The following is a 12,167-nucleotide window of genomic DNA, read 5'->3' on the forward strand; positions in this document are numbered from 1 at the left end:
CAGGTTTCTCTCCCCAGTACTTCAGAAAATAGCAGGGGAAAATTGCAAGATCATAGTTATTGCTCCAGCATGGCCAAAACAGTCTTGGTTTCCAGACCTTCTGCGCCTATCATGTGCTTGTCCTCTAGTTCTACCTCTGAGACCAGACCTTCTGTCTCAAATCAAGGGCAAGGTTCTTTATCAAAATCCAGAAAAACTTCATCTACACGCCTGGCTTCTCTCAGGGTTAGCCTCAGAAAGAGAGGTTTTTCTGAAGGAGCAACCAAGCATCTCACAAAGTCTGTCAGAGACTCCACTAGCATTGTCTATGATGCAAAATGGTCAATCTTCTCAGATTGGTGTAGTGAGCGGGAAATTGATCCTTTCCAAGTCACTGTACAACAATTAGCAGACTTTCTAGTTTTTCTTTTTGAATCCAAAGGATTATGTCCCTCTACTATTAAGGGATATAGATCAGCTATCTCAAGAACTATTCATATTTCTGGTGGCCCAGATTTTGGAATCAATGAACATATTTCTCTTTTGGTTCGTAGTTTTAGTCTTGAAAGACCAAGACAAAAAACTTTAGTTCCTAAGTGGGACCTTGGACTAGTTTTATCCTTTTTAAAACTTCCTCCTTTTGAACCAGCAGAAACAATAGATTTAAGGTTTCTTTCCTATAAATGCTGTTTTCTCTTAGCTTTGGCTTCTGGACGGAGAAGGAGTGAAATCCATGCCTTCTCTATTTCTGATGCTTGCCTTCGATTTAACAGGGATAAATCTTCTGTTACTCTTTTAACGGATCCTGCTTTTTTGGCAAAGAATCAGATTCCAGATAAGGGTGCAGAACCAGTTGTGATTCCTGCACTCCCTAGCGATTCTATTTCTGTACTTTTATGTCCAGTAAGAATCCTTTCTATTTATCTGGAAAGAACGTGTAGTTTACGTTCTGTTTCTAACTCAAGACTCTTTATTCCTATTAAAAAAGGAATCTCAGATCTTTCTGTTAAAACTATTTCTACTTGGATATGCAAATGCATATCTTTAGCTTATGGTTCTTCTAAGGCAGAACTTTTAAATAGTTTTAATGTTAAAGCTCATGATGTTAGGGGTATCTCTACATCCTGGGCTCTGTTTAACAGTGCATCTTTGGAAGAGGTACTGTCTGCAGGTTTCTGGAGAAATGAGAACTCTTTTATATCTCACTACCTCCAATCTATGGCTACTTTTGATGAGAGTTTATACTCTCTTGGACCTATAGTTTCAGCACAAAGATTGAACTTTCCTCCTGTTTCTTCTGTTACAGGGGATTCAGCTTTACGTTAGATTCTGTTACTCAGAATTTATGATGGTAACGTATTTATAGCTATAAAATATTCAAATTTTAAAGTAAATTTGGATTTTATTAGATAAATACTTACCATCATAAATTATAGGTCCCACCCACCTCCCCTTCATCCCCTTTCCTTATGTTTTCTGTCTTGAGGAAATTGAATGGAAGAATATGGGCAAACAGGGGTATATGTCCGGACCAGTGAGAATACGTTTATTTTTAGTTGGGATTTTCCATCTGACCTATGACGCAATTGGGGTTACACTCAGAATTTATGATGGTAAGTATTTATCTAATAAAATCCAAATTTACTTTAAAATTTGAATAATTTATAGTTTTAAACAAGGGAAATAATTATGACATAATAATCCTAACTGCTACAATAAAAAGAAAAAGATACTGTAGGGATAATGAAACTCTTATTATTTTTCTTTGTCATGTTTTATATTCAGGTTGTCTTTTGTTTTTTACCATGACATTGTCAGTCTGTACGAACAGGAACTGATAATGTTACGGCAAAAAGGCAAAATCAAACACAATATATAAAACACAATAAAAAGGATTGAGACCGGGCAACACAAGGCCCATCAAAAAGCAGGTGTGATCTCAAGTACTCCACAGAGAAAACTAGATCCACTTACACATGTAACACCTTGTGTGTCGCTTATGAAAGTTAACAGCTGATTAGTTTTATTGACAGTACATCACATTCAGAGTAAAGAGGACAGGATTGTGGTTACAATAATTGGAACATATCAATTGTATTCTGTGAAACAGACATTTCATAATGGTCAACCAACTTGTTATGGTGTCCTTCAACTTATGATTCTCATAAATTAGTATAAAGGGTGTATTTGTTGGCACTTATTTGCCTATACATGTTGCAAAACCAACAAACTACCATATAACAATAGTAATTTTACTTTGTTTGTAGAAGTATAAGGAATATGTACTTTGAAAATGTAGGAAAAGCAAAAAGAAATTTTTAAATAGAAATATAAAATCTTCAATACTTTGACAGTTGTAAACATTTAATCAATTGAGTTTTGCTTAGTTTCTTGTGTGCACTGAACTTACATATCTGAGGACCATCTGTTTGATATACATTTGTTCTACATTAGCATCTAACTGACCAAAGTCCCAAACTAAAGGAAGCAAGCTCTGTGGTAATGGCTGGACTCTGTAGACAAGATTTCTCATTGGCACTTGACCTGAAAATTTAAGTATAAATATCCAGTTAATGAAGATTTAAGCATAAAGTTTAATGTTTTTATTCAATATGTTTTGCTATTTTTGTGAAGATATTACAACTAGTAATAATGAATTTTAAACTCAAATTAGTGAACTAATTATGTTGCTACCTTATTTTCTTGCAGTAACACAAAACAAAAATAAAAATAAATATGACAGGAAGATGTTTTTTTGTAGTTTTCAGTCCTTTTGGATTGCTGTTTGATTTACATATAATCCATATGTTACCCAAGAGAAAACAAAAATGGGATCCATCAGGATCCCAATGAAATCCGATGAAATTGTCAGGATAAGCAAGGATAAGCATCTGGAGGCGGGATCCCATTTGGGATAAATATCTGAAACTGGCATCCCAATCGAAGTAACTGTCTTAAGCTGGGATTCCAGTCTACATGAAACAGGATAAATTACTAACACTTGGAATCCCAATTAATTCCAGCCCGGATTCCAGTGGAATACCAGCTTTATTTTCTCTTGGGTATATTATCCATTCATCCATAAGTCATTCATAATACTTTTTTGGCTAGTAATGTCAATTTCATTTAAATACTGTACCTGGAGGGAGTCAGCAGGAATAACATATTCATTTCACCAGTAGTAAATACTTTGTGATTAACAAGTAGCATCTGATGGAGAAAAATATATTTCACCATAATTTCAATATAAAAATTGTTTTTAATATTGCAATTTATTTTAGTGCCCTTTGTAGGATTAAAGTGAACCAATTGATCCAATCTAATGATTAAGATAGAATATACCTAATTTGTCTGTAGTTGCATTGGCATCAACATGGTAACCTAGACCTGCTTGTTCCAGCCTTTTAATCAATTCTGGAGAATGCCTGCAATAAAAAATAAATCATTGAAATATCAGTAGTGCCTATCAAACTGAACTTAGCAGAAAATTAAAATGGCAATTAATTCAAAGTCAGTAGACTATGTTAACAATTTCTTTACCGGATTGACTGGATTGGGCCTCTCTATGACATCAAAATTGCATGTGACCGTCACCCGCCTGAATTGGTTTTTAATAAAAGTGCGTGTTTTTTGTTGTCATTTCGGACATTTCGTAAACTCACGTGTTAATGCTTTTCCTGGAGCTGTGGTGCGAATTATTGATTAAACATTGATAAGTGAATAATATATTAACGGTTCTGTCATATTTTTTCCGTAAATACATGTAAAATAAATATTTAATTTGAGTAAAGCTATGGAAAAATGAAGTCCATTCGTCAAAAACAGAACATTTTAGAGGAGAAGTCTCTTTGAAAAAAATCATATCAAATATAGAATTTAATATTCCCCTTATTCATTATGCCAAACTGATGATATCTTATGAAATATTAAATCTATATCTGACCATAGTGACCTTATATATATAACAGAGTCTAAATGACATAGATTTGGAATATTTTTTCTAAATTTCTGCTTTTAATTCAGATACTAACATCCTGGGATCTGCTCAAAATTACCACTGTCAGACTAATCAGATTAAAGTAAAAAAAGAAATTTATAAAAGACAAATCAATTTTCAAGTACCAATATTTTTCCTTCTTTGTATTTAGGACAAGGCAATTGAACAAAATATTTTGTGTTGAATTACACCCAGTAAACATCAATGTAATTCATGTACATATAAGTTGTAATGCATGTCTTAAACCTCTCTCTAGGTGACTTCTGAATATCTTATTTTTTTGGTATAGTTGGGTTGCTTGTCTAACAATGTATACCCTTTCCCAACATTTACCCTCATGTATATTGTCACAAGATATTATTTACATAGTAATATGTTTGACTGGCATTTCACATACCTTCAGCTGGTTTATATCTCATGTGAAAAGATAATTTGATTTCCAATTATTGGAAATATAAGAATTTTGTATTATCTGTGGTGTCTCAAATTTGAATTGAAAGTCTTCCTTTATACATTTTACTTGCTTAATTTGTTTCATTATGAAACATCATATAATATGTCACTTGAAGTATTATTTTCTATGGTTTGAAAATGAAAAGACTCAATATTTTAGAAGTACAGTCTCTCAAATCACTCCTTTCCTGTAGTTAGTACCTAGGGTATATTAGTTTGGTGTTTAAGGTCAAGTTACAGTAAATGGGCTATGTCTTAGATTTCAGTAAAATTTGGCATACAGCTCTGGCTCGATGAACTTCAACTGAAAATCGAAATAAGAATGCATTTATCTCAATTATAATTTGAAATATTACTGATTGAATTCTTACAAAATGGATGAACATTTGTATAGAAAGCACATAAAATCGGCGAAAACCCTTCTAAAATTTGTCTTTAAATCGCCAAATCTCTAATTCTACTCCATAGATTTTTCTTAAAAAACTATATGTTGTTGATACATAAATTTCCGTTATAATGATGCAAAATAAAGATAGGGTCACCGACTTCGTTTTTACAGTATTCATCATTCATAGTTGCGTTCTTTATGAAAAAAACAATAAAACGTCGAAATAATCGTAACGTTATCGTGTTGCGGGCCGTAAAACGTTGATTTTTGACGTTTTTCACTACCAATAAGGTAACAAATTGATTATTAGACAAAAAACGAAGTCGGTGACCCTATGATTATTTTATATCATTAAAACAGAAATTTATGTGTCAAAAATATATAGTTTTTTAAGAAAAATCTATGGAGTAGAATTAGAGATTTGGCGATTTTAAGACAAATTTTAGAGGGTTTTTCGCCGATTTTATGTGCTTTCTATACAAATGTTCACCCATATTAAGAGAAATCAATCTGCAACTTTTCAGAAAATAAAAGAGATAAATGTATTATTTTTTCGATTTTCAGTTGTAGTTCAAGGAGCCAAGGTTGTATGCAATATTTTAGCAAAATCTGCGACATAGCCCATTTACTGTTCCTTGACCTTAAGCCAATAGATAAAAAAAAATGTTTTGCTTTCCCCCAAAGCCCTCCATAAATAAGACATTACAGCTATTACATTAATGCTAGCAAGACAAATCTTTGTTTGGCTTGCTTGCTTTGCTTGTATCAATGTTTGCTCAAGCATGACAATTAAGATAGGCGGGGCTTCACCTTGTATACATCATACTTAAATTCTATTGGACGTTATGTTTGAGGTTAAGGACCGTGTACTTTGGACACATTCTTGTTTTAAATTACCACGGACGGAGAACATATCAATCTATAAGTTCAGTTATTTCCGTGTCTGCCCTTCCATTATGTGACTCAAGAAAAAAAATCAAAAACTTGGTAACAATTGTATCAAAAAGAGAAAATCGAGTGAACCTTCTTATGTTAGGGTGTGTTTGAGATGAATATTTTGTCTTGAAAACGTACAAAGCAAGAATATTTGATACATCATCTCGCTTCAGATTCTATCATTTTTATATAGCAAAGCTACAGGTTGACTTTATATCATAAAAAAATTGCAGTACTAAAAGATGAAATATATGGGTCAAACTTAAAGTTTGAAATACCTATGTAATGAATCACAAAATCAGAGTAGGTGTGTTCAAATAGCTATTTTGTTTTACTTAAAGTGCTTGACGAAAGTCTTTCAAGATGGATGATGAAAATGCATATCTTCGAGAAAAAAATACAATTTTTAACCTTCCATTTTTACGATTACGCTTTATGTTTGTCATCCTGTGATGTTTTAAAATTTCGTGTCTTTAACCTCAAACATAACCGGCCCAATAAAATTTAAGTATAATATATACAAGCTGAAGCCCCATCTATCTTAATTGCCATGCTTGAGCAAACATTGATACAAGCAAAGCAAGCAAGCCAAACAAAGATTTGTCTTGCTAGCATTAATGTAAAAGCTGTAATAAGATAGTTCCCTTTAATTTCTGAGGTATAAATTAAAAAAATATGTATGTCATTAATCTGGAGCTGGAGGAAAACATGTTCTTTTCCATTCACATTTAAAGATCATTAAAACTTTGTTCTTCTCTATTGCTACATGTCAACATGTACAATGCAATACCAGCTAACTACTATCTTTATAATTTAATCTGTTAAAATATCAACTCTTTTTCCATTTTATTCTAATATAAATCAAAGCAAAAAGACTGTACACACACATGTTTTCTTAGCTTGTGTATTTTATAATTTATTTTTATCCATCCTGCTGTGAGTGTGCCTGAACTTTTAAAAATTGTGGTTTGCAAACTTTGGAGTGTTAATTTCAAAGACTTGCACATTCTTAAATGTCTGATGAAATATAATTAGAAAGATTCAATACCCTGTTCCATTCACAAAAAAAACATTCTCTCAGTCTGGGGTATATTTTGTGTTCATAAACTTTGAAAAATGCACATTATTTTTACTGCAAGCACATAGACATCTCACATAACATTACGACGTAAGAAAGGAATCCCTGTTTTTATTGGTCAACTGAAGGCCATTTCTAAGGTCAATATATTTATAAAATAGAATCGAAAAACAAAACACAAATAGAGACTTGCATGCGGTCTTATTTTTGGACTAAAGTGTTTGTCGTGGCCATTTACAGGCTAAAATGAAGAAATAACAAAGGTACAATAAGGTTAGCGCAAAGGAATCTGAAAACGGCAACTTTCAATGAAATGTTGTATTAAATGACCCGTAAGTATCTGCATTAATATGCAAATGATCGCAAATGAGGTCACAGAATAAACATTTCCAAATTTCACCGGAGAAGGCCTCATTCAAAACATGGAAATAACATAAGTTGCTCCACGGAGGACGCCATTAATTTTTCCCATTGTGAATGACATTTCAACTGGTTTTTTTTTATTTTTTATTTTAAACTGTACAATTACACTAAACGAAGCAATTTCAAAATACACTCAATGACTACATTCATTTTCCCGTTTAAACGTTCCGTTATTTTTCGTTATAAAACTGATTTTAAAAATACAGAAAACTATGCCTCAAAGCATCGTTGGGCCAACGTCAGGCGATGCGTTGAAGCACCCTCAGGCCAATGTCAGGGATGAAAGGGTTAATTTACCTATGGGGCAGGTAGAAATCATTAAATTGATTTTTGTTCATAGTCATGCAACAAAAAAAATATAAATGATCTTTCACATGTAAAGTAGTTCCTATCAGACTGACTTGAGCAGAAACTTAACAATTATTAACAACGCCACCATAGAAGGGGAGACAAAAATTGTTCAGAATATATTCCTTGAAACAGATGGAGAGGAATTCATCACTTACTGAATCTTCTACTGTGTAAATTGGGAATTTAGCAAAGGTGTAAACTAGAGCAAATTTATAATTAAATATAAATCTTTTAAGATGACACAAAATAACTTGAATTACAAAATGGCTATGGTTTAAAATATTCTAAGATATCATAAGCATTCAACATACTTCTTGTAAGGGTTGCATGCAGCAACTATTTTCAGTCTTTCATGTATTTGCACTGGATTTCCATCCAAAGTTTTGTCACACATTATTTCTTTGATCACCCCAATGGCTTCTGTAGTATTTGCTTCATCAAAGAAAAGTACAGTGTCCATGTTAGGATATTGCTTAGAATTCTCTCTAGCAATGTTTTCTGCCTGTTTTACCTTTCTGATTATATCAGAACCTGTAGTTCCACCATGCACCTATAACATATAAATAAATGTTTAGTTTATAATTTTATGCATTCATCTGTTTAGAATGTGTAGTTGTTGATGTAAAATCAAAGGTTTATGTGTGACAAATGAAAATGCTGTCAATACATATTGTAGTATACCACCAACACCATGACTGGGGGTAAATAAGATATCAAAACAGAATGCACATGCTGATATATATGGCCTGCTTTACTGACCACTGATGTTGAAATTCTTACATAAACATGACATTTTTAAAGATCCATGAAAACCTAATCACAACTTTTAACAGTGATCATTGATCAATGCAATGAGGTGACTCCTGTCTGACAGACATAAAGACCTTGCAAGGAACCCATATGCCAGATAGTTTTATCCTATTATTCATAATAGGTGGGAAAATCATAGGACATTTATAAAAAAAAATCAACCACTTGCTGTCCCATGAAAATGACCTGGAATTGTTCTTTTTAAACATTGCCACTTGGATTGAGAGTTGTCTCATTGGCACTCATAGAACATCTTCTTATTTATATCAAGGACAATAGATATAAGAACTAGAGGCTCTAAAGAGCCTGTGTCGCTCACCTTGGTCTATGTGAATATTAAACAAAGGAAGCAGATGGATTCATGACAAAATTGTGTTTTGGTGATGGTGGTGTCATGGATGTGTTTGTACATCTTTCCTTATTGAATATTCTTGCTGCTTACAATTATCTCTATCTATAATGAACTTGGCCCAGTACGGCAGTAGTTTCAGTGGAAAATGTTAGTAAAAATTTACAAATTTTATGAAAATTGTCAAAAATTGACTATACATGTATAACTCCTTAGGGGGTCAATTGATCTTTTTGCTCATTTTGACTTATTTGTAAATCTTACTTTGCTGAACATTATTGCTGTTTACAGTTTATCTCTATCTATAATAATATTCAAGATAATAACCAAAAACAGCAAAATTTCCTAAAAATTACAAATTCAGGTGCAGCAACCCAGCAACAGGTTGTCCGATTCATCTGAAAATTTCAGGGCAGATAGATCTTGACCTGAAAAACTATATAATCCCCGTGTCAGATTTGCTCTAAATGCTTTGGTTTTTGAGTTATAGGCCAAAAACTGCATTTTTTCCCTATGTTCTATTTTTAGCCATGGCGGCCATCTTAGTTGGATGGCTGGGTCACCAGACACAATTTTTTAAACTAGATACCCCAAAGATTTTTGTGGCAAAGTTTGAATTAATTTGGCACAGTAGTTTCAGAGCAGCAGATTTTTGTAAAAGATTACTAGGATTTACGAAAAATGGTTAAAATTGACTATAAAGAGCAATAACTCATAAAGGGGTCAACTGACCATTTTGGTCATGTTGACTTATTTATAAAACTTACTTTGCTGAACATTATTGCTGTTTACAGTTTATCTCTATCTATAATACTATTCAAGATAATAACCAAAAACTGCAAAATTTCCTTAAAATTACCAATTCAGGGACAGCAACCCAACAAAGGGTTGTCCGATTCATCTGAAAATTTCAGGGCAGATAGATCTTGACCTAAAAAACAATTTTACCCCCGTGTCAGATTTGCTCTGAATGTTTTGGTTTTTGAGTTATAAGCCAAAAACTGCATTTTACCCCTATGTTCTATTTTCAGCCATGGCGGCCATCTTGGTTGGTTGGCCGGGTCACCAGATGCAATTTTTAAACTAGATACCCCATTAATGATTGTGGCCAAGTTTGGTTTAATTTGGCCCAGTAGAGGATTTTTGTAAAAGTTAACGATGATGGAAGACAGACAACAACGGACGCAAAGTGATGGGAAAAGCTCACTTGGCCCTTTTGGCCCGGTGAGATAAAAAGGGAAAAAAACCTTCAGAATAGTGTTTATTGTCAAAAAACACAAACCTTCATTAAAATCATATTCTGAACATCTACTCCAGGGGGTTGTTGAAGAGAACACATATACTTTACTAGGCGAGTTTTTCCACAACCTGTTTCTCCCATGATGATCACTGGAATGTCACACCTAAAAGCAGAACAAAATAGAGATATTGTGATAAAAACCCAAACCCCAGTTAAAGCAATGACAAAAGTCAATGGCAAAGGCAAAATCAAGAACTAATGCTGATCAAATAAACAAAACAGCAGGTGCACAATAACATTTTACCATGAAAATTCTCTGTAGGTTCAAAATTTTGACAGAACAACACATTAATTCATGAATGTGCATAGCTCATGAGTTAATAATCAGTGTTGTTCGGTCAAGAGTTGAATATTTTTCAATATTTAAATTGTTTAATCAGTTATTCTTTTTATTACATTAGCAAATGGCTTGTTTGAAAGAAATTAATGTAAAACATGTAAGGAACTATATTTTTTTCTACGCATTCACAATTTGTTTTCATCCACCAGTCTTGACAACAACTATTGTTGTATGACGTCAGAGAGTGAAATAACAACATTTTAATAATTTCACATGTGAAATTATCTGTTTTTATTTAACTGGAAAATCAATGTAATTCATTGCAACCAATGTAATAAGGGCTGTTAGTATCTGAGAGTAGATCATAGTAAACAAAGCATAAACTTGATGTAAATCTCAATAAAACTCTTTCAACCCAAAAATGAGATCAATATCTACAAGAACTACAGGTCTGAGTTTAGTGGAGCAATAAACCCATCATAAATACCCTGGTTCGAAAAATGTGTATGCCAAATGAGCATTTGATACTAACCCCTACAACAGCAATGACATAGTCTATGATTTTGCAAACCTGATAATGATAAAACTGTGAGGCAAATATAAATAAAGCTATTTAATCGAAAGTTAAATGTAAATCAATTTTAAATTCTACATGCACTTCTAAGGTGATTTATTTGCATCATTGGAAATGAATGTATTTTTCAAATTAGCCCTACTTGAAACACAAATTTTTCACCTAAATAGTATAGCTTTTGGCTCTAATCATTCATAAACTAACTTAAAAGAACTTGAATGTACCTGAATCTCATGTGTATTGCCAGCATCTTTTTCACGTTATCTGTGGTCAGCTCATAGGTTTCATCTGGATCATATGCATCTTCCAATCCCATCACCTGACAGAGTTTTATTATCTTCTCCTGCCTTTAACATAATGTATTCATGCTTAAATTATTGTTCTTCAAATAGACAACTGAATTAGAAATATCCATTTTTACAGATGCACTGTGACAAGAATGTAAGATGTGTTCATAAGCTTCCATTTGGTATATTTGTTTTATGGTACAATTTTGATATTACAACTAGACATTTCCAAAGAAGTTTGAATGTTTGCATGGTTACAATGTGCCATTCATCAGGAGATTGCTGATCACGATTATCTCTGTGGTGACTTTATTTTGTTCAAAAGTTACTAACAAAAGTGTGACAAAAAGATTTTTTGGACTAATAGACAGACATATTGATAATAATATAGCTCCATCCAAAGATATAATAATGGTTTGTACATAACTATTTGTACATAACTCGTATTTCTAAACAAATGTATGTACACCAAACTGGGCTGATTGTAAGTTGTGAGACCTGTGAAAAAAAATCTTATAGAATAGAATATTACAAAATGTGTAACACAGGCAACTTTCAACCAGGAACATATATATTAACTATATTGTTCAAAGTTTCAACTGACAACTCTAAAACAGTGAGAAATTAAATAAAACCTTACCTTGGTAAATCATCAAAACTCTCTATCAAATTAACATTGTTTCTTTTTAATGATTGAAACAAGTTTTGGTCCATCATGTTTGGTTCTAGTATTTCTCCTGTTTGTTGATCAATAAGATTTCTGGTTCCTTCATCAATATAAAAACCTAGAAATGTCATACTGTGATGGTCTGGGTTGAAAAATAAGTAAGGGTGAGGTCTGGAATAAAAAAATAAAAAAAAAATAGTTTAGAAATCTTCTGACACATTTTGTATCCTTGAACAATTGAATCTATTTTGTAACAATTTATGCTCTATGCAAAAACATTCTATAAGAATTAAAT

The 12,167-nt window shown here is 32.6% G+C and overlaps 1 protein-coding gene across 1 annotated transcript in view; it reads right to left on the bottom strand.

Annotated features, from left to right (window-relative positions):
• The window catches only part of LOC134700396 (E3 ubiquitin-protein ligase RNF213-like), a 120,412-nt gene that overhangs the window by 85,680 nt on the left and 22,565 nt on the right, over positions 1 to 12,167 (bottom strand). The window contains exons 14-19 of the mRNA XM_063561784.1: positions 11,846 to 12,043; positions 11,143 to 11,265; positions 10,047 to 10,167; positions 7,917 to 8,155; positions 3,322 to 3,404; positions 2,390 to 2,523 (exon numbers count right to left, since the gene is read on the bottom strand). Of these exons, the coding sequence (XP_063417854.1) occupies positions 2,390 to 2,523; positions 3,322 to 3,404; positions 7,917 to 8,155; positions 10,047 to 10,167; positions 11,143 to 11,265; positions 11,846 to 12,043 (898 nt within the window). The remainder of the gene's footprint in view (positions 1 to 2,389; positions 2,524 to 3,321; positions 3,405 to 7,916; positions 8,156 to 10,046; positions 10,168 to 11,142; positions 11,266 to 11,845; positions 12,044 to 12,167) is intronic.

Source organism: Mytilus trossulus, unplaced genomic scaffold, assembly GCF_036588685.1.
Source record: "Mytilus trossulus isolate FHL-02 unplaced genomic scaffold, PNRI_Mtr1.1.1.hap1 h1tg000138l__unscaffolded, whole genome shotgun sequence".
NCBI lineage: Eukaryota > Metazoa > Mollusca > Bivalvia > Mytilida > Mytilidae > Mytilus > Mytilus trossulus.